This window comes from Geotrypetes seraphini, chromosome 12 (genome assembly GCF_902459505.1).
Source record: "Geotrypetes seraphini chromosome 12, aGeoSer1.1, whole genome shotgun sequence".
In the NCBI taxonomy this organism is placed as follows: domain Eukaryota; kingdom Metazoa; phylum Chordata; class Amphibia; order Gymnophiona; family Dermophiidae; genus Geotrypetes; species Geotrypetes seraphini.
The window spans coordinates 100,979,504-101,003,111 of NC_047095.1; the positions used below are offsets into that span (position 1 = coordinate 100,979,504).

At 42.1% G+C, this 23,608-nt stretch overlaps 1 protein-coding gene across 1 annotated transcript in view; it reads right to left on the reverse strand.

Moving 5' to 3' along the window:
* LOC117346775 (vomeronasal type-2 receptor 26-like) overlaps positions 1-4,622 on the reverse strand; it is a 48,189-nt gene extending 43,567 nt beyond the window's left edge. Inside the window, exon 1 of the mRNA XM_033916865.1 lies at positions 4,319-4,622. Within this exon, the coding sequence (XP_033772756.1) occupies positions 4,319-4,324 (6 nt within the window). The 5' untranslated portion in view covers positions 4,325-4,622. The remainder of the gene's footprint in view (positions 1-4,318) is intronic.
* Positions 4,623-23,608: the final 18,986 nt, after the last annotated feature.

Genomic DNA, 23,608 nt, shown 5'->3' on the forward strand with positions numbered 1-23,608 from the left:
AGAATTTTGATGGGCTGCTAGACTTAGTCGTACTGAATGTATAACCAAAACTTTTACAACCCAGCCTAGACGGAACTTGGCTTTGTGACTTAGGCCATTTAAAACATGGTCTAAGTCACAAAAACCTATATAAAATGACCAGTTAAGTACAAACACATAGTACAGACCCCACACACTACCCCAGTGATCACCGACCCATCCCCACCCCCATAAAAATCGTAATCACAACTTTAAATATCTGCCTCCAGAACATCAGCACCTGGCAGCCTGGCAAAGGAAAGCCTAGTCGTCCTGCACAGAGGTGGCTTAAGTCATCTTGGGAGTGGGTTAGGGACCCATGGAGAGGAAGACCTATGCCCATAAGACCCTGTAATCACTGTATTGATGTTGAAACATGTGCACTCCCCTATACACCCCAAAACCCTTTTTTACTGGCATATAAGTGGCTCCTGCAGCCATAAGGGCTATTGGGGTAGTAGATAAGTGGATCTAGGGGATTCTGGAGGTGGTTTGGTAAGGTACCCCACTATTTAGGTGCCATGTCTGGGTGGTCCGTATCTGGGTGGAGACCGTATCTGGCGAAAGACGTAAGAAGACTTGAGGCGGTCCAGAGGAGGGCGACAAAAATGATAGGAGGCTTGCGCTAGAAGACGTATGAGGAGAGACTGGAAGCCCTGAATATGTATACCCTAGAGGAAAGGAGAGACAGGGGAGATATGATTCAGACGTTCAAATACTTGAAGGGTATTAACGTAGAACAAAATCTTTTCCAGAGAAAGGAAAATGGTAAATCCAGAGGATATAATTTGAGGTTGAGGGGTGGTAGATTCATGGGCAATGTTAGGAAATTCTACTTTACGGAGAGGGTAGTGGATGCCTGGAATGCGCTCCCCAGAGAGGTGGTGGAGAGTAAAACTGTGACTGAGTTCAAAGAAGCGTGGGATGAACACAGAAGATTTAGAATCAGAAAATAATATTAAATATTGAACTAGGCCAGTACTTGCAGGTCTGTGTCTGTGTATGGCCGTTTGGTGGAGGATGGGCAGGGGAGGGCTTCAATGGCTGGGAGGTTGTAGATGGGCTGAAGTAAGTCTTAACAGAGATTTCGGCAGTTGGAACCCAAGTACAGTACCGGGTAAAGCTTTGGATTCTTGCCCAGAAATAGCTAAGAAGAAAAAAATTAAAATAAAAAAATAAAAAAAATTTAAATTTAAATTGAATCAGGTTGGGCAGACTGGATGGGCCATTCGGGTCTTTATCTGCCGTCATCTACTATGTTACTATGGTCAGTCCATCATTTTGTAGACCCCTCCCACGTCCATCAGAGCTTGTTCTAGGCATTTTTGACTTGGACAAAAAGTTGGATGAAAATGTGGTATAAAGATGGATGATTTTGCAACTTGGACAATCAGATCAGCAGGACGTAGACTTAGACGATTTTCGAAATGAAAAAAAAAATTGGATATATATTTCGAAAATGTGTCCTAAGCTGTTTTATTACTTTGGACGACTTGCGACTTAGACGAAAACGGACTTAGATGTTCCTTTCGATTATGCCCCTCCACGCTTCCAAGGTTTGAACTAACTCAATCCAGATTTTTTATATGACTGTTCTGCCCCATCCTAGCCAAAATCACAGCTATGGTGAACAGCTTCAGATAGTAATAGTTACAATATATAGCCAGCAACTGGAATAAAGGTTGAATTGCATTATAGCAATCCCGTACCTTAGGCAGAAGCAGGCCCTACCTACATTGACTCTGGCTCTTCCTTTTAAGTTCTCTTGAGGTACTTACTGTTTTTCCCCCTTCTCCCCTCCCTCTTCTTGTAGCTGACTCTCTTTCTGAGTTGTACTTGCTCTACCCTAAACTGGACAGAACAGGTTTTTATAAAGGAGAGTTTAAGTCGGGAGAAGTACTATGCAGGGAAAGGGGCAAGATTTTATAGTCTTTGGCACAGGCTCACAATCTTTGTACCTGAGAGAATGGAACATTACATGGCTTATCCAAGGTCATAAGGAGCAACAGCAGGATTTGAGCCTGACTTGCCATTGTAATGAGATTACTGCTCTAACTATTAGGCTAATTTTCTTTCAACCATATCTGAAGAGCTATTTTAGGAAGCCAACATTTGCACATGCAGATCTACTGCACAGGGGACATGTTGTAGGCTTGCTTTGTGTGGTTTTATCCACATATTAAAAATGAGTTGGAATTTTCACTTGCTCTTTGGCAGACATGTTTTCTATCTGTTTGTTTGAGCCTTGTTCAATTGAAGAAACAAATATAATTATCTCTCGTGTTTAAAACCACCACAGCCACATAAAAGGAGAACCACCAAGACAGGATGCTATCACACAGGAAGAGAGTGGAGATGCTAGAAGAGAGTGGCTCTGTGTGATGGAATTTTGCCAGGTTCTTATGACCTGGGTTGGCCACTGATGGAAACAGGATACACTGAAGAATACACTGAAGGTGCAATTGGAGAGATAGGAAGAAAACCAGGAGAAAGCGTATCAAGGAATAGATGGTGATCAATAGTATCAAAGTTGACAGATAGATTGTGAAGGATGAGGATAGAGTACAGGCCAGTACTATTAGAGTACCCAGTTATAGAACTTAGCAGGGTGTAAAAAAGAATTAGATAATTTCCTAAAAGAGAAGTCCATAAGATGGATTTAGGGAAATCCACTGTTTATTTCTATGATAAGCTGCATGAAATTTGTTTTACTCCTTGGGATTTTGCCAGATTATTATAACATGGGTTGGCCACTGATGGAAACAGGATACTAAGCTTGATAGACCTTCAATCTGTCCCAATATGGCAGTTCTTATGTTCTTATGTGAAGCAAGTATAGGACAATCAAGTCATTGTGACATCACTGATGAGGTTAGCTCTTAGGCATTGGTGGAATGAGGCATTATGACATCACAATCTCAGCTCTGGAATGTTGCTACTCTTTGGGTTTTTGCCTGAATTGGCCAGTACACTGGACTTGATGGGTCCATAGACAATACATTTTACTGGATTTCCCCATATTTGAATGGCCAAAGTTGTTTGTTTTTTTTTTTACTTCGTGTAAATGCTGGTGTTAAAATTAAGTGTGGAGAAAAGATATTCTGAAATTTGGTGTATAACTTTTAGGAATACCTCTGACATGTCCCTGGCTACCCATTCTGAAAATTAGGTGCTGGTACCTGGCAACCCATTCTAGGAGTTAGGTGCTGACCCTTATAGAATATGAGGTTGGTTTGAAAAGTTTGATAAAAAAGCAAATTTAACAATGTAGTCTCCACTAAGGCTGTACACATGGAGGCGCATTTTTGATAAGTTGTGTAAGTCTGCAGTTTGATGTTTTGGGCAAGATGTCCACAAACCCAACAGAAAAAATTTCCATTTTCTAAACTGCCAGACTTCTATCTTGTCCCAGGCACCCTTTGGGCGGTGCTCTCGGGGTAACCTGTGGCATAATTTAATAACCTATGGGTCAAATTGGGCCTCAAAGGCGTCTGTCAGGAAGGCATGTGACGATCAAGCCATACACAGTTCTGATATTTTTTAACCCTTTTATTATCTTCAGGGAAAACCCCCAAAAACACATTGCTTATGGCTCCCTAGCCTTGGTATAATGTTCAACAAAAAGAATGAACAATGGTCAGAGTGCTCAAATATTCTGTCCTACCCCTCAGGCCACCATATCTTAGCAAAACAAACAAAACTCTCAGGATGAAATGCAGGCTTGAAATATCTGTCTCTTAAATCAAGCCTCACCCAACTTATTCTTCCCAGCCAGGGAAAAAGAAAAAAACAAAACTTCCTGCTTTAAACCCCAACTACTCAGAAAAAGTTCCATTGGGTGAGTCTTGGGATAGTCCTTGGCTCCAGAGAGCCTACAATTCATAACATCCACAGTCTCATATGCAAACAACAGGATAATCAATTTCTCTTTGATTCTGAATCAGGCTTGTTTGTCAGCCAGCCTGGCCCATTCTAGTACTAGGCTGCTGGAAGAGAGTGGCTCTGCATGATGGTAAAAGTTGTAGCAAAAAGAACCCACTTAAACAACACAGAACTACCTCACTCTCTCTGCCACCAACAATGGACTTCAGCTGTCCAACCCCCTCCACACACAATGGGGAAAACAAAACAGCAATAGCAAAAACATAAAACTTTCTTTGCTTTTCCATATGTTCTTTAAGAATTGAAGTCTTGACAAGGGGTTAGCAGCATAGACAATCCTTTTCAACTGGCACAGGAAAACACAGCTTAGAAAGTTCTTTTCTTATTGCTTCTTTCTGGCTTTAGCAGACCAACATACCTCCATATCCTGGATGTGATTATCAGAGTCTCCAGCTGGCTCTACATCCGTTAACTGCTCACACTGAGCTCTGTTTCAGAAGGCACTGGCTCAGGCAGGCTCAGCTCTATCACCTCAGGCAGCAATGACCTCTCTAGAGCTCTCAGTCTTCCTTGCCTTCTCTTCTGCTCCTCTCTGTCCCTCCTCTGCTCAAAACAGTCAGCTTGCTTGTGCATCTAGCTATAGGCACACCCTTCCCTACTCTCTAACTGAGTTAGTCCCTTCTTCCATATGTATAAAGGGAAAAGCTCTGGCAGGATGTGCTTGCTCTTGGAGGTGACATCAGAGTTGTGTGCTTGCTTCCTCTGGTGGTTGCAAATGGTTAATCTACAGACTGAGCAAAAGGTGCTTTAAACCCAGAAAAAGTATGAGATCCAGACTGTTGTATGAGTGCCTTAGGAGGGACACACTGATTATCACAATCTTTTATTTTTTTTTAAATGACATATGTATAAGTTTTGGTCCTTAGGACATCTATCTTTTTTGGCTATTTTCAAAAATAAAAATGTCCACATGAAAAATGCACCCTTGTCTGATGGCAGCAGAGGAATTTCTAGTTCATATCATAGGAAAACTCACTGGACTAACCCCCCTATTATAAAACTGTAGTGTGATTTTTAGCACTGGCCGCAGATGTAATAGCTCTGATGCTTATAGGAATTCTATGAGCAATGGAGCTGATACTGCCATGGCCAGCTCTTATTTAACTTGCTTTTTTTTTTTTTTTTACCAAACATTACAAACCACCCTCACAGCATGCAGTTAGATGAACCTACAAATTATAATTATTGCTAATTGAATTTCTAATTAAATTGCATGAACATCTTAGTCATGTGCCATGTATACAACAGTACTATTAAAGCTAGTATATCTGTAATCCAAATGTACATTCAATATTAATTTAGAACAGATTCATATTCCTCAGTATATTTTTCAATGCAAATTTATTATATAATTCTTGCTAATCTTATGTTAAATATTAATTACTGTATATCATAATAAATTATTGCATTCTTGAAATTTACATTATACTTATAACATTAAAATGTCACAATCCTCCAGTATACAGTATATGATGACACAGTCCATCAAAAGACGTGATTTTAACCAACTAGAAAAATCTGTAGTCTTTAATAGTCTCGATATTTTCTTAAGCATTCCAAATGTCTTTATGATAAAATTTCTTCAAAAGCAACATAATAAAATACGGGGGTATATGAAATATAAGGAGTGGCAGGTCACAATTTGGAAATAAACATAAACAATAAAGCCAAGGAGAATAATAGCATGCTGTGTTACAGTCTGAATCAAATACAAAAGTTATAAAATACTTTTAAAAGAATCTAACAAATGTGAAATAGCAACATGCAATATAATATGTGGTGGAATATGTTGCGTCTATCCAGTAAATATGAAAAAAATTATGCAATTAAATGTGGTAATTTTAGTAAATCTAGAAAAGTATAGGATGGCTTACTTAAGTTTAAGGATTAAAAGTTATATTTAGTATGGATCATTTATAGCCCCCTGTGACTTATTTTTTTCTCTAATATTGCGTTTGTTTGTTGTTGTTTTTTTTTGTGATGTTTTCTTCAAAATTTCAATAAAATATTTATGAAAGAAAAGTTTTATGAGAGAAACAAAAAAAAAACAAAACACTGTGGAGAGATGATGTTCCTGAAATGGACTTTATTAAAGAGTATATTAAAAAATCAAAAAGTTTTATGTCCATTTCCTTGTCTCATTTCTTTGTGGATTTTGATGAAGTATAATGTGTCTTTGCAAATGAATCACTCACTAATGCATAAAGGGAACTGTAGAAGCCCCCTTACCTGTGGGTAGTGGTATATCCCAAATATTTTGTACAGCTGAGTTGATTCCTCAGCTTGAAGGCCTTCAATGATAGCAACCAATGTGCCATACCTTTTACAGCTGTAATTAGGGAGTTCATTGTTCTTCCTGGAAAATATGTTCACAGCAGATTTAAGCATGGAGAGTTGAAATTTTAAAGAATCGTACAGGTGGAACCCCAGTGTGAGGTTGGGTAAGAGCTCTGAGCTGTTATTAATTTCATCCACAGCAGAAACAAAGGCCAGGAAGTTATAGTACCTTTCTGGAAAAAAACTAGAACAAAAGAAATCACTTAGAGGTCAATTCTGTAATAAACATTAAAAAATTTGATACCCAACATTTTTCCAAATAACCCAAGAATGTCCTACTTAAGTAGAAACGTTGCTTTAAATTCAAGATATTTCTGTGTATTTTCTTTTTCAATAGGATGGAGCTCCAGGGCATTGAGCTAACAAAACAGCTGAACTTTTAACTGCAGAATTCATTGAGTTAACTGCTCAATTGCATTGAAGACTTTATGAATGTGTCAAGGTAGAAGGATGATACTTTGAACACAAAATAAGAATTAGCTATGCAAACCAAGAGTATGAGGGGCCACTGAAAAGTTCTCAGCTCAACCAAGAAAAGATTGAAGTGGAATAATGAAACTTTCAAATTATTCCACACTTCTTTTGACACTTTTCATTTTAGTGAAGCAAATGCATCTAGTAGAAACATAGTAACATGAAGGCAAATAAAAACCAAATGGCCCATCTAGTCTGTCCATCCACAGTAACCATTATCTCTTTCTCTCTTTGAGAGATCCCACATGCCTATCCCAGGCTCTCTTGAATTCAGACACAGTCTCTGTCTCCACTGCCTATTCCAGCAGTGAGAGTAAGCTCCGCCCTCCCCCACCGCATCGGAGAGTCATCATCTGAAATCCCCCTTAAAAAGGGGAGGAGCCAGGGTGCATGTGGTGCAGAGATAGAAGGAGCTAGGAGGAACTAGCAAGAGCTAGCAGGCAGAAGGGGGAGACAGAAGGAGGACAGTAAAAGCAAGAAAGGAGCCGGGAGAGGAGGCAAAGAGGAGCAGGAAGCCAGGGGCAGTGGTGAGAGTAAGCTCCGCCCACTCTCACCGCATCGGAGAGTCATCATCCAAACTCCCCCTTAAAAAGGGGAGGAGCCAATGGCACGCGGCGAAGGCGAGCGGCATAAGCACTCGCCTTAGCGAGAGCGCCATTGCGAAGGCCTCAAGAAGGGCCAAGTCACCACAACCAAGGACACCAGGGAAGGCCAGCAAGGTAAGGAAGTGGCAGACACAGAAGGTAAAGGGGAGACAGGCACAGATGGAACACACACACAAGGTAAGGTAAAGCCAAGACAGCACACACAAGCAAAAGACAGCAAGGCAAGGAAGCGGCAGGCACAGAAGGTAAGGGGGAGGCAGGCACAAAAGGAGCACACACACTAAGGTAAGGTAAGGTAAAGCCAAGAAAGTACACATAAGCAAAAGGCAGCAAGGCAAGGAAGCGGAAGGCACAGAAGGTAAGGGGAAGGCAGGCACAGAAGAAATACACACACACAAGGAAGAAGCAGATAGAGAAGAGAACACACACACACTAGCAAAAGGCACAGGTACATTAATAAAAAGTATTCCAAATAGGCGGACAGCAATGGAAGCAGAGGGAATCCAGAAGATGAGCTTCCCAGTGTACTGCACGGACTGCCATATGTACAATTACCTCCCCTCCTGGAGGCAGTCGTATGTATGCAGTCGGTGTCAGGAACTGAAAAGCTTTAAGAAGGAGGTTAGTTGACTGAAGTACAGGATTCAAGAACTGGAGGGACTTTACATCATGGAAGACCCGTTCAGGACAGAAGACCCACTCAAGACAGCTGAAGACCCAGAGAGAGAGGCACATCGAGGAACAAGTCAGGGAGCTCGAGGAGTTCATCGAAGAGGCCTACAGGAGGGTGGAAGAACAAAAACATCGCAGGAAGGATGAAGCTACACCTGCAAGGAATAGAGAGCAAGAGCAGTCGGACACCAAGGAAGAAGAAGCCCATAGAAGAACTCCGCAGGAAGGGGAGGCAAGGTCTTGCCGGTGCCTAGAAGAGGAAGCAGTAAAGTACACCGAGGACACAGACCTGCAACTGAAGCGAAAGTTGAAGAAGGGAAAGTCTGTGATCCTAGTGGAAGACTCAATCCTAAGGAATATAGACAACCACATAGCAGGTGGGAGAAAGGATCGATTAGTGACCTGTCTCCCAGGAGCGAGAACAAAGGACAAAATTGGAGAGATCCTGGAAGGAGCAGAGACAGAAGAGACTGTAATAGTGATCCACATCGGGACAAATGATGTCAGCAGAAAAGACTACAGAAGAAGTACATTGATAGAACAATTCAAGATTCTGGGAAGGAAGTTGAGGATGAGGACCCAGAAGATAGCGTTCTCAGAGATCCTACCAGTACCGAGGGCAGATGTGAAGAGGCAGACGGAACTACAATCAATAAATGCTTGGAAGAGGAGATGGTGTGAAGAAGAGGGGTTCCACTTTGTGAGGAATTGGACAACGTTTTGGGGGTAAGAACAAGCTCTTCAGGAGAGATGGATTACACCTGAGCGTGGCGGGAACTAGAATTCTAGCAAAGAACATCAAGAGAGGAATAGAACAGGCTTTAAACTAAGAAGAAGGGGAAAGCCGACAGTCGACCAAGAGACGACGATTCGGAAGAATGTATCACGCAATGATACTAAGGGGGAAAAATGTTGGGAAGAAACAACAGGCAAAACACAGGAGTTGACTAACCCAGAAGAGGAGGATGAAAGGATTGCAGCACAAGGGAACAAAATAAAGTTTGAAACACAGCGAAAGGAAATTAAGACAAAAAAAATACCAGGACCTAAATTGCATATATACTAATGCAAGGAGCCTAAGGAACAAAATGGGGGAATTAGAAGTCATGGCAAAACTGAGAACATAGACATCATTGTGGTCTCCGAAACATGGTGTAATGAAGAAAACAAATGAGATACAGCACCACCGGGGTACAAACTCTATTGCCAGGACAGGTCAGGTCAGAAAGGAGGAGGAATAGCCCTATACATAAAAGAAAGCATACACTCAACCAGAGTGGACACAGCAGCGATGACCAACAATTTGGAATCGCTATGGGTTAAAATACCGGGAAGAAAAGGGCCCGAGATAAAGATGGGCCTGTACTATCATCCACCTGGGCAAACCGAAGCTATCAATGAAGAAATGGAAGCCGAGATGAAACGAGAATGCAAAAGCAGTAACACAATTATTATGGGAGACTTCAACTATCCCTGGATAGATTGGAGTCTTGGAAGCTCCAAATGTGCCAGAGAGACCGTATTCCTGGAGGCTATACAGGATTGCTTCATGGATCAACTTGTTAGAGAATCGATGAGAGGGAATGCCACTCTATACATAAGAACATAAGAACATAAGAAGCGCCATCTCCGGATCAGACCTTCGGTCCATCAAGTCCGGCGATCCGCACACGCGGAGGCCCTGCCAGGTATACACCTGGTTTATTTTATAGCCAACCATACTTTATATGCCTCTCTCAAGGAGATATGCATCTAGTTTGCTTTTGAAGCCTAGGACTGTCGATTCTGCAATAATCTCCCCTGGGAGAGTATTCCAGATGCCAACCACTCTCTGTGTGAAGCAGAACTTTCTGACATTAGTCCTGAACTTGTCCCCCCTTAGCTTCATTTCATGTCCTCTTGTCCGTGTCAAATTGGACAATGTAAATAATCTTCTCTGCTCTATTTTGTCGATTCCTTTCAGTATTTTGAAGGTCTCGATCATATCCCCACGCAGTCTCCTTTTCTCAAGGGAGAACAATCCCAGTGTTTTAAGTCGATCCTCATATACCAGTTTCTCCATACCCTTCACTAGTTTGGTTGCTCGTCTCTGCACCCTCTCCAGCATTTTTATATCCTTCTTTAGGTAGGGAGACCAATATTGGACGCAGTATTCCAAGTGAGGTCTGACCATTGCCCTATAAAGCAACATTATAACTTTCTCCGATCTACTCGAGATTCCTTTCTTTATCATGCCCAACATTCTATTTGCCTTCTTTGCCGCTGCCACACATTGTGCTGACGGCTTCAGGGTCCTATCTATCAGTACACCCAGATCCCTTTCTTGTACACTTTTTCCCAGACTTGCACCTGACATTCTGTACTCGTATTCCTTATTCTTACTGCCTAAATGCATTACCTTGCATTTCTCCACGTTGAACTTCATCTGCCATTTCTCCGCCCATTTTTCTAACCGACACAAATCGCTCTGGAGTTCCTCACTATCCTCCTGCGATCTGATTGCCCGGCAGAGTTTTGTGTCATCTGCAAACTTGATGATCTCACTGGATGTTCCGTTTTCCAAGTCATTGATATAAATATTAAAAAGAATCGGTCCAAATACTGAGCCCTGGGGTACACCACTAGTCACTTTCTCCCAGTCGGAGAACTTCCCATTAATGCCCACTCTCTGCTTCCTGTTATCCAGCCATTTGCCTATCCATCTTTGTATGTCTCCCTCTATGCCATGGCTTTGTAGTTTCCTGAGAAGTCTTTCGTGTGGAACTTTGTCGAACGCTTTCTGGAAGTCCAAGTATATTATGTCCACCGGCTTTCCACTATCAATTTGCTCGTTCACGGTCTCAAAGAATTGGAGTAAATTCGTCAAACATGATTTCCCTTTCCTGAATCCATGTTGACTGGGTTTCATCAAGTCGTGTGTGTCCAAGTGCTGAACTATGCTATCCTTGATCAGTGATTCAATCATCTTGCCTGGGACAGACGTAAGACTCACAGGTCTATAATTGCCCGGTTCTCCTCTCGATCCTTTTTTGAAAATTGGCGTGACGTTCGCTTTCTTCCAGTCGTCTGGTATCTGACCAGTTCTGATTGACAGGTTTGCAAGTTTTTGCAATAACTCTCCGATTTCAACCTTCAATTCCTTCAAGACTCTCGGGTGAATTTCATCCGGTCCAAGGGATTTGTCACTTTTAAGTTTGTCGATCTGGTAGTATATCTGATCTAAGTTCACTTCAACTGTGGTGAGGCTGTCCTCTATTTCTCCTGTAAACAGTTTCTCCGCTTCAGGTATTGTTGAGGTGTCCTCCTTCGTAAAGACGGACGCAAAGAAGGAATTTAGTTTGTCTGCGATCTGTTTATCTTCCTTGATGTGCCCTTTTCTTCCCTTGTCGTCCAGGGGTCCCACTGCCTCTTTTGCAGGTTTTTTCCCCTTCACGTATCTAAAGAAGGGCTTGAAGTTTTTGGCCTCCCGGGCTATTTTTTCCTCATAGTCCTGTTTTGCATCCCTCACCGCCTTGTGACGGGCTCCCGGGCTATTTTTTCCTCATAGTCCTGTTTTGCATCCCTCACCGCCTTGTGACATTTCTTCTGTTCATCTTTATGTTTGTTCCAGGCTTCGGTTGTCTTCGTGCATTTCCATTTTTTGAAAGAGTCCTTCTTTTCTTTTATGGCTTCCTTCACCTGTATGGTAAGCCATGCCGGTTTTCCTTTGCCTTTAGTTCTCCGATCTTTAGAAATCCTCGGAATGTAGAGATCTTGCGCTTCTGCAATAGTATTTTTCAATAGGCACCATGCCTGATCTACTGTTTCAAGTTTGTCCACCATCTTCTCGAGTCGTTTTGTTACCATGGCTCTCATGCAATCGTATTTACCCTTTTTAAAGTTTAAGGTGGTGGTTAAGGTTTTGGCATGTTTCCCTTTCCCGATGTCCAGTTTAAAGTTGATTACATTGTGATCACTCGTTCCCAGTGGAGCCATGACTTCTACTTCTGTTATCGGTCCCGTGAGACCATTTAGGACCAAGTCCAAGGTGGCGTCGCCTCTTGTCGGCTCTTTTACCATTTGCTCCAGGAAGCAATCCCCTAGCACCTCCAGGAACTTTGCCTCCTTGCCGCAGTTGGAGGCTCCTAGTTTCCAGTCTATTCCTGGGAGATTGAAGTCTCCCAATATAACTACATTGCCTGTCTTGCATACTTGTTTGATTTCCTCCATCATTTCTGAGTCAGTGTCTTCCGCCTGTCCTGGGGGACGATAGTAAAGGCCAATTTTTGTATCTGCGCCATTTTGACCAGGAATTTTGATCCAGAGGGACTCCAGCTTCTCTTTCCTGTCTGTTGTAATCATTCCAACAGAATCTATTCCTTCCTTAACATATAGGGCAATACCTCCACCTTTCTGCCCTTCTCGATCCCTTCTATATAGTTTGTATCCCTGTAGTATACCTAATCCTAAATGGGCTAAGAGGGCCTGCGAAGGAAGTGGAAGTAAAGGGACCGTTGGGAAACAGTGATCACAATATGATCAAGTTCAAAATTGAAGTAGAAATACCAAAGGGAAAAAGAACCATAGCGACAACTTTTAACTTCAAGAAAGGAAACTACAAAGCGATGAGAGTAATGGTAAGGAAGAAACTTAGGAACACCTAAAATAAATGGCAGACTGTAGAGCAAGCCTGGTCTTTATTCAAGGACACGGTGATCAAGGCGCAAAATCTGCATATCCCAAGATTCAGAAAAGGGTGCAAAAAGAATCAAACAAAAGACCCGGCGTGGATAACCAAAGAAGTGAAGAAAGCGATAGGTGATAAGAAGAATTCATTCAGGAAATGGAAAAAGGGCAAAACGGAGGAGAACTGGAAAGAGCACAGGAAGTATCAAAAAGAATGTCACCTCGTGGTTAGAAAAGCCAAAAGAGAATATGAAGAAAGGCTAGCCAAGGAAGCACGAAATTTCAAACCGTTCTTCAGATATGTTAAAGGGAAGCAGCCGACTAGGGAGGAGGTGGGACCGCTGGATCACGGAGACAGGAAGGGAGTGGTGAAGGAGGAGAAAGAAGAGGTGGAAAGACTAAACATGTTCTTTTTTTCTGTATTTACAAAAGAGGAAACATCCAACATACCGGAACCTGAGCAAATCTTCAAAGGAGACCATACAGATAAACTAACATCCATGGAAATAAGCCTTGAAGACAAACGCAGGCAGCTAGAAAAATTAAAAACTGACAAATCACCGGGCCCGGATGGAATCCACCCAAGGATTCTGAAAGAACTTAAGGAGGAAATAGCGTAACTACTACAGCAAGTTTGCAATCTATCCCTGAAAACAGGAGTGATCCCGGAGGATTGGAAGATAGCCAATGTTATGCCCATCTTTAAAAAGGGATCAAGAGGTGACCCGGGGAACTACAGACCAGTGAGTCTGACCTCGGTTCCGGGGAAAATGGCGGAAGTGCTGATAAAAGACAGCATCGATGAGCATTTTGAAAGAAATAAACTTCTAATCACAAGCCAACATGGCTTCTGCAAGGGGAGATCATGCCTAACAACTTACTGCACTTCTTCAAAGGAATTAACAAACGGATGGACAAAGGGGACCCCATAGACATTGTATACTTAGATTTCAAAAAAACCTTTGACAAGGTACCCCATGAATGCCTACTTCGGAAACTGAAGAACCATGGGGTGGAAGGAGACGTACACAGATGGATCAGAAATTGGTTGGTGGGTAGGAAGCAGAGGGCAGGAGTGAAGGGCCACTACTCATACTGGAGGAGGGTCATGAGTGGTGTTCCGCAAGGGTCGGTGCTCGGACCGCTGCTATTCAATATATTTATAAATAATATGGAAACAGGGACAAAGTGCGAAATAATAAAATTTGGGCCGCCGCGCGAGCGGACTGCTGGGCACGATGGACGTCTGGTCTGACCCAGCAGAGATACTTCTTATGTTCTTATGTTCTTAAACATCTCTATCATGGGCACAAGTATAGAGAAATCAAGCCATTGTGACATTACAGATGAGGTTGGCTCTTAGGTATTGTTGGAATGAGCCATTATTACTTCACAATATGAGGGGCTGCTAAAACATTTATAGCCCAACCAAGAAGAGAATGATGTGAAGGTATGAAACTTACAAGTGATTCCACACTTTTCTTGATACTTTTTGTTTCTATGATATGGGGATGGGACTTGATATACTTCTTTTTCTGTGTGGTTACAATCAAAACAGTTTACATGGGCACTTATTTTAAACTTGGGTCAATGAAGTGTTAAGTTACTTATCTACAGGTACAAGGATCTGCTGTGGGAATTTAATTCCAGGATGACTACTAAGAGTTCACCATCAAGAGAACTTGATGCTGCTTCATCGGGAAACAGTAAGTCCTTGGTTATACCAAGGCCAAGATGTACATCACATCAAACCATGTACTCATCACAACTGTAGAATCAGAAAATCTGATTCCCATATTCAACCTCTCAAAACACCAATTGACAAAAGTTGAGCAAGAAGTATTGAGAAAAGGACTTTCGTACCTACAGCAAAATATGATCCTCTACAAACCAGGATTAACATGTTCTGATTCAACAGAAAACTACAGATACAACATTATTTTTCAGAAAATGAAAGCACAATTGATACGTTACTTCAGAAAAGAAAATCTAAATGGATACCATCTGCCCCTATATATCCCTCATTGAGACATTTCAAAAATGTGTCCTAAGACATATAGATCATTTGGAGAAAAAAAAAAAAAAAAAAAAGGCATTTCATAATTTATCAAAGGAGTAACATGATGCAGTAAGAACCCTCAGAAGAAACATAGAAATAGTCCAAACATCTGGTCCAGAGTATCATACCACATGAATCGGCTCCCTTGCTTTGGTCTACTGAGCATCTGGACTTGTCTATCCCATCTGTGAGGTACTTGAGGCTTTCAACATCTAGGAGCAGCATTTTTCACTGCATTGCCCCAGGGAATGGAAAAACCTTCCAGAATATATCTGTTATCAGCAGAATTTACAGAACTTTAAGAAAACATTGAAAATACATTTGTTCTGTATGATGAAATATGGGGTATGAGAGTGCTTGAGGGAGCAATAGTGATGACTGTTGAGTACAGAGTGTGGGTCACTGTTGTGTTCCTTGGTCTGCTTTGTGTTAATGGTTTTAATGATACTCGTCATGGTAGTGACTTGTATAATCATAGGCATTTTTATACTCTGATGTATTCCGATGCTTGCTGTTGAAGCAATTTATATAAGAACATAAGAAATGCCTGCACCGGATCAGACCTGGGGTCCATCCAGTCTGGTGATCCACACACGCGGAGGCTCAGCCAGGCGTACCCTGGTGCATACATTAGTCACTCGTATCCCTCAATGCAAGAGTGACTAATGTATCCTGCAAGAAGATGTGCGTCCAATTTTCCCTTAAATCCTAGAATGGTAGTTTCCTCCACCATCTCTTTCAGGAGAGAGTTCCAGGCTTTTACCACTCACTGTGTGAAGCAGAACATTCTGACATTTGTCCTGGCCGTGTCCCCTCTCAGCTTCAGGCCATGACCTCTGGTCCGAGTCTGGGTCACATTCGCCAATGTGAATAAAGCTATTTCTTGCTCTCCATCCTTTCCCCCTGCTGGTGAGTGAGCTTGCTCCATTTTGTCGATTCCTTTTAGCAATTTGAAAGTCTCTATCAGATCCCCTCTCAGTCTTCTCTTCTCAAGGGTGAATAATCCCAGTTCTCTGAGGCGATCCTTGTAGCTCAAGTTCTCCATACCTTTTACTAGCTTTGTCGCTCGCCTCTGCACCTTCTCCAGCAGTGTTATATCCTTCTTCAGGTATGGAGACCAGTGTTGGACACAGTATTCCAAGTGTGGTCTGACCATTGCTCTATAAAGCGGCATTATGACCTCCCTTGATCTACTCGTGATTCCCTTCTTTATCATGCCTAACATCCTGTTAGCTTTCTTTGCCGCCGCTGCGCTTTGAGCCGACGGCTTCAGGGTCCTGTCTATCAGTACTCCTAGGTCTTTTTCTTGTTCACTCTTCCCCAATGTTATACCTAACAGTTTATACTCATGCTCCTTGTTTTTTCTGCCCAGGTGCATCACTTTGCATTTTTCCACATTAAAACTCATCTGCCAATTTTCTGCCCATCTTTCAAGTTGCTTCAAATCTCTCTGAAGTGTCTCGCTGTCTTTTTGTGACCTGATTGTCCGGCATAGCTTTGTGTCATCTGCAAACTTGACAATAACACTGGTCGTTTCTTCTTCGAGGTCATTTACGAAGATATTGAATAAGATATGTTACTTGTATTTTTATACATTGCATGTATGTGAGTACAGTGGTGCCTCGCACAGCGAACGCCTCGCACAGCGAACGCTGCGCACAACGAACTTTATGTCTTGATTCGTACAACGGACTTCGTTTCACACAACGAAGTCCGGGGTTCCTGCGGGGTTGGATCGCAGCGGGGTTGGTCGAGCCGCGAGGGTAGTCTCCTTCTCCTTACCTGCCCTGTCGCAGCACACAGCCGAACGGAAATCTTCCCGATGTCAGCGCTGACGTCGGAGGGAGGGCTTAAGCAAAGCCCTCCCTTCCTCCGACGTCAGCGCTGACATCAGGAAGACTTCCGTTCGGCTGTGTGCGGCTGCGGCAGGGCAGGTAGGAAGAAGGCAATGGCGAACGAAAGAGGGGGGAGGGGGCGGTCCGCCCCGAAGAATGTGCACAGCTGGTCAGGTCCCCCGATCGACCGACAACAGGCCCGGCCGACAAACCTCCCTGCCCTGTAGCCGCGAATCTAAATTACCTCTTACAGCAGCTTCAATAATCCAGCTGCTGTAAGAAGGTAATTTAGATTCGCGGCTACAGGACAGGGAGATTTGTCCGACCGGGCCTGTTCTGTTGTCGGTCGGGTGCAAAAGCGCCACAAAGGTGGAGGCAGGGAGGGAGGAAAGGTGGAGTGGAGAAGAAAAGACGCTTAAGGGGGGAGAAGGCCGCTGAAAGCACATGTTGGAGCAGGGGATGAGAGGGAGGGAGAGAAGGGGAAATATTGGACAAGGGCAGAAGGGATGCTAAATCATAGGGTGACAGGCAGAGAGAACAACAGGAAAAAGAGTGGAAGCAATCTTGAACCCTGAGGGTGAGGGCAGAGAGAGGTGGTGAGATGATTGATCATGGGGAGAGGGACAAAAGGGAATAGAGATGGGATAGGAAGATAGTGGAAGTAAAAGGACAGGGAGATGTATGTTTTTAGATGTATCTAAATAAAAATAATAACAAAAAATTTATCTTTTTTATGTCATCTTAGCATATTTTATGCTGCAGAACGAATTATTTTTTTTTACATGTATTCCTATGGGAAAACGCGTTTCACATAACGAACGTTTCACATAACAAACTTGCTCCTGGAACCAATTAAGTTCGTTGTGTGAGGCACCACTGTATTTTTGTTAAAATGAGGGTTGTGTTGATGTGATTTATAAGTTAAATGTAATGTATTATTTTATATGTAAAATTGATATTCGCCCTGGATAAGGTAGGAGATAATTAAATAAACAAACAAACAATAAAACCTGCTGACAAAGGTGGGGGTATAGTCGATATGGACAGAGAGAGATATGTTCAAGTGTTAGAACATCAAATAGATTACAGGACATACTATTGCCCATTGGATGGAGATCCAACCATGAAGATAAAGAAAGATATTGATGACTTTGTACAGATTGCATTCAAAGCAGGATATATAACAACAAAAGAAAAATAGTTGTTGATTAAAATATCCAGTGATACCAGTATGGGGCTCATAATAAAAATATAGTATGGGGCTCATAATAAATACAGTATAAGGCTCATAATAAAGAAAAACCATCTAAACAATAGCCTAAATGGGTACTTGGATGATCAAAAGGCCTGATCGTCCAAGTACCCATAAGCAAAGCTGGTTTTAGACGTATCTAAAACCAGCTTAGGCCTTTCCCCTGCCTCTAAATGCATAGAGTGAAAAGAGACATTTTTAGAGGAGGGGAAAGGGCGGGAGGTGGTTCCACACTTTTCTTGACACTTTTTGTTTCTATGATATGGGGATGGGACTTGATATACTTCTTTTTCTGTGTGGTTAAAATCAAAACAGTTTACATGGGCACATATTTTGAACTTGGGTCAATGAAGTGTTAAGTTATTTATCTACAGTTACAAGGATCTGCAGTGGGAATTTAATTCCAGGATGACTGCTAAGAGTTCACCATCAAGAGCACTTGAAGGTTGCTGCTTCATCGGGAAACAGTAAGTCCTTGGTTATACCAAGGCCAAGATGTACATCACATCAAACCATGTACCCATCACAACAGTAGAATCAGAAAATCAGATTCCCATATTCAACCTCTCAAAACACCAATTGACAAAAGTTGAGCAAGGAGTATTGAGAAAAGGACTTTCGTACCTACAGCAAAATATGGAGGGCCTGAGGAGCCTGGGCCAACCAGAATTGGCCCAGTAGCCTTAGGCCTAGTCGTCACTTATACGTTTTGAGTTGGCCAAGTCAAAACAGGTATAGGTGCCGAAAAAGGGCCCACTGAGCTGATGGCAGCTGGCGCGATCAGCTCAGTGGCCCTGCAACCTACTCACTCCCCCCAGCAACCATTGCTGGGGCCTGAGGTGCCTGGGCCAACTGGAATTGACTGGGGTGCGGGTCGCCAGGCCAGGAGGCCTTGGGCTCCCTCCTGGCCCAATCGTTGCTGGGGTGGGGGAGATTCTATAACTGGTGTTCTTTTTGACAGACACCGGTTATAGAATCCAGATTTTAGGTGAAGGACTGGCCCCCTCCTTCGCCTAAAAGCCCTTGTTTTGGACATTTGGGACTTAGACTTTTTTTAGATTGATTATATGGTGTAAGTTTAGATATAGTGGTGGTCTGGGCATTTAAACAGCTGAACGTAGAGGCAGGCCATTATTTAAAAAAAACTCATTTTGGACCCTTTTTAAGTCCAATATTTTTATTAAATTTTTGAAAAATGTACAGTACAGAAATACAAATATTGAGTATCCATACAAGTAATACCAACAGGCGACAATACAAGAATATCCAAGCCACATGTCTTGCATGGAGAGTCAAAACAAAAGAAAAAGAACATATAACATCATAAAGGACATCATAGAATGAAAATGTGACCAGTGACATAGAGAATTAATATACCCAGATAATCACAGAAATGTACATATATTCATCTATCCTCCTCATCATGTAAGCCACTCCATATTTTTGAGTAAGATTTTGGACCCTTTTTGATAATGGAATGTTCCCTGCTTTTACTTTCAACATTTAGGGCCTTAGGCCAAAAGGGGATTTAAATGTGTTTTTTTTATTATGCCCCTCTGTATTATTACCCAAAATTCATAAATCAGCAACAAATTATCCTGGTCGCCCTATCATTTCTGGCAATAACTCAGTCTTAGAACCAGTGTCAAAATTTGTGGATTTCTTTTTAAGACCCTTTAACCCAAAGATGAAATCATATGTGCAGGACTAATCCAATATAATAAGTCTTATAGAAGCATATGAGGGAGATCTAGTAACAATGGACATAGATACACTGTACAAACATCCCCAGATTAGAGGCTCTGAATGTGGTTGAAAAAAACATTGCAGAAAAGGGAGAAGGATAAGAGGATACCTAACCACTTCATTCTCACATTAGCCACGATTGTTCTCACAAATAATTACTTTGATTTCTGTCAAAATATTTTCCAGAAAATATGCGGTACTGCGATGGGGTCATCCATGGCATCAGACCTAGAAAATCTTTATGTAGCAGAATTTGAGGAGACTTTTTTGGGGGAAACATCCATTCACGAACGAAATATATTTGTACAAAAGATATATTGATGACATATTCATCATATGGAAAGGAACAGAAGAAAGACTGGAGATGTTCCATTCATGGATAAACTCATGCAACTCTAATTTGAGATTTAAAATGCAATATAATGATACACAGATTTCTTATCTTGACATCAACATCAAGAAAACATGATACCATCTGGTAACTTTGATTTACAGAAAGGAGACAGATAGAAACAAATATCTCCACTATACCAGTTACAACCAGTTTGAAAAATAGTTTACCATATTCTCAGCTCTTGAGGTTATGGAGACTTTGTACAGACCTATCAGAGTTTGACATACAGGCTCCCAAGATGAAGCAGCAATTTCTACAAAGATGATATCCACAACAATGTAAAGAGGAATATTACAACAAGGTAAGAGGAAGGGAAAGAGACACATTATTAGAGCAAAACAAAGACTGTATGTACTCATACCTGTCCACATATATACAGCAAATTATAAAGAAACATTGGCATATCCTAGAAGGTCATGTTTGCTTCAGAGATACAACCCCGACCATTGCCTATTCAAGACCAAAGAATCTGAAAGAAAGTCTGGTTCCCTCAACACTACCCGGGATCTGAAGACTTTTGCCCCGAGGTCCCATCATTCATCTGCCCAACCTTTCTCCAGAGTTTCTCGCCGAGGTTGCGGAGTTCAGAAGGTGCGAGAGCGTAACAACAGCAAAGAGGGAGCTCCATGTTGGCCTCGGCCCCAGAGATACCAGTGTACAGCTCAGCGCCTTGTGACTGTTGCAGTGCATTCGCCTCCTCCACCTGTATCCTGCATGCAGGACTTTAACAGCGTTGGTCTAATCGTCATCTGCCTACCCGAGTTTCGGAGGACTTCTGCCCTAGTGTCCCGCTGTCCGTCGGCCCAGGTTGGCACAGTAAATACAGGACAGGAGTACCCTATTTACCCTAGCAACAACGGCACCGGCACACATAGTCTTTCAACACCGCTTGCTTGCTCCACATTCATCAATGACTGAAACTGTGTTTAAAGACACTATTTTTATTTTTACTTTATTTTTCTTTTCATATTATGAATTTCTTTAACCTTATCTATTGTTTTTAATTCTGCCTTTATTATGTTATATCTCCTTCATTTAAATTCTCTCCAAAATTCTATCTTCCAACAGTTCTCCCTTTTACATCTACTCCTTTTTTCTCCTCTCTTCCATTACCAAAGTACTATTCAGATTAATACTGTCTAGTTAAAATGTTTAACATTAATCTACTTCTTTATTTTTCACTTCTTTATCAACTTTCAGGTGCTTTAGTTAGATTGTGAGCCTTCGGGACAGTAAGGGAATTTATTAAGCACCTTTCTAACTTCTTACTTTCAATTTAAATGTATATTTTCTTAAAACCGCTTAGAACCTAACGGATATAGCGGTATACATTACATTAGGGATTTCTATTCCGCCATTACCTTGCGGTTCAAGGCGGCTTACAAAAGATTTATAAAACGGGGTTACAATGTAGGAAACGAAGATACATTAGAGTGGTAGTTAGGTAATTTCGAGGTAAGGATAATTACAGTTTACAGTAAATTGTGTACATGGAGGTAAAATTAGGTGAAGTTAGGGCTGATTTAGGAGTTTCTTAAAAAGTATTGTTTTTATTTCTTTTCTGAATGTCTTGTAGTCTGATGTGGTCATCAGTAGTTTGGATTACATTACTACCTGAGGATACATGAGACACTCAATATTCAAATATTCAATCTGGTCATAAGAACATAAGAACATAAGAACTGCCATCTCCGGATTAGACCTTCGGTCCATCAAGTCCGGCGATCCGCACACGCGGAGGCCCTGCCATGTGTACACCTGGCGTAATTTATAGTCCACCATATCCTTATATGCCTCTCTTAAGGAGATATGCATCTAGTTTGCTCTTGAAGCCTAGGACGGTCGATTCCGCAATAATCTCCTCTGGGAGGGCATTCCAGGTGTCAACTACTCTCTGAGTGAAGCAGAACTTCCTGACATTAGTCCTGAACCTGTCCCCCCTTAGCTTCATTACATGTCCTCTAGTCCGTGTCAAATTGGACAATGTAAATAATCTTCTCTGCTCTATTTTGTCGATTCCTTTCAGTATTTTGAAGGTCTCGATCATATCCCCACGCAGTCTCCTTTTCTCAAGGGAGAACAATCCTAGTGTTATAAGTCTGTCCTCGTATTCCAGTTTCTCCATACCCTTCACCAGTTTTGTTGCTCGTCTCTGCACCCTCTCCAGCAGTTTTATATCCTTCTTTAGGTAGGGAGACCAATGTTGGACGCAGTATTCCAAGTGTGGTCTGACCATTGTCCTATAAAGCGGCATTATAACTTTCTCCGATCTACTCGAGATTCCTTTCTTTATCATGCCCAACATTCTATTTGCCTTCTTTGCCGCTGCCGCGCATTGTGCCGACGGCTTCAGGGTCCTATCTATCAGTACACCCAGGTCCTTTTCTTGTTCACTCTTCCCCAGAGTTGCACCTGACATTGTATACTCGTATTCCTTATTCTTATTGCCTAAATGCATTACCTTGCATTTCTCCACATTGAACTTCATCTACCATTTCTCCGCCCATGTTTCTAACCGACACAAGTCACTCTGGAGTTTCTCTCTATCCTCCTGCGATCTGATCGCCCGGCATAGTTTTGTATCGTCTGCAAACTTGATGATCTCACTGGATGTTCCTTCCTCCAGGTCATTGATATAAATATTGAAAAGGATCGGCCCAAGTACCGAGCCATGGGGTACACCACTAGTCACTTTCTCCCAGTCGGAGAACTTCCCATTTATGCCCACTCTCTGCTTTCGGTTTTCCAGCCATTTGCCTATCCATCTTTGTATATCCCCCTCTATGCCATGGCTTTGTAGTTTCCTGAGAAGTCTTTCGTGTGGAACTTTGTCGAACGCTTTCTGGAAGTCCAAATATATTATGTCCACTGGCTTCCCACTATCAATTTGCTCGTTCACGGTCTCAAAAAATTGGAGTAAATTCGTCAAACATGATTTCCCTTTCCTGAATCCATGTTGACTGGGTTTCATCAAGTCGTGTGCGTCCAAGTGCCGGACTATGCTATCCTTGATCAGTGCTTCAACCATCTTGCCGGGGACAGACGTAAGACTCACAGGTCTATAGTTGCCCGGTTCCCCTCTCGATCCTTTTTTGAAAATTGGGGTGACGTTCGCTATCTTCCAGTCGTCCGGTATCTGTCCAGTTCTGATTGTCAGGTTTGCAAGTTTTTGCAATAACTCTCCGATTTCAACCTTCAATTCCTTTAAGACTCTCGGGTGAATTCCATCCGGTCCAGGGGATTTGTCACTTTTAAGTTTGTCGATCTGATAGTATATCTGGTCTAAGTCCACTTCAACTGTGGTGAGGCTGTCTTCTATTTCTCCTGCAAACACTTTCTCCGCTTCAGGTATTGTTGAGGTGTCCTCCTTCGTAAAGACGGACGCAAAGAAGGAATTTAGTTTGTCTGCGATTAATTTATCTTCCTTGATGTACCCTTTTCTTCCCTGGTCGTCCAGGGGTCCCACTGCCTCTTTTGCAGGTTTTTTCCCTTTCACGTATCTAAAGATTGGCTTGAAGTTTTTGGCCTCCTGGGCTATTTTTTCCTCATATTCCTGTTTTGCATCCCTCACCGCCTTGTGACATTTCTTCTGATCATCTTTATGTTTGT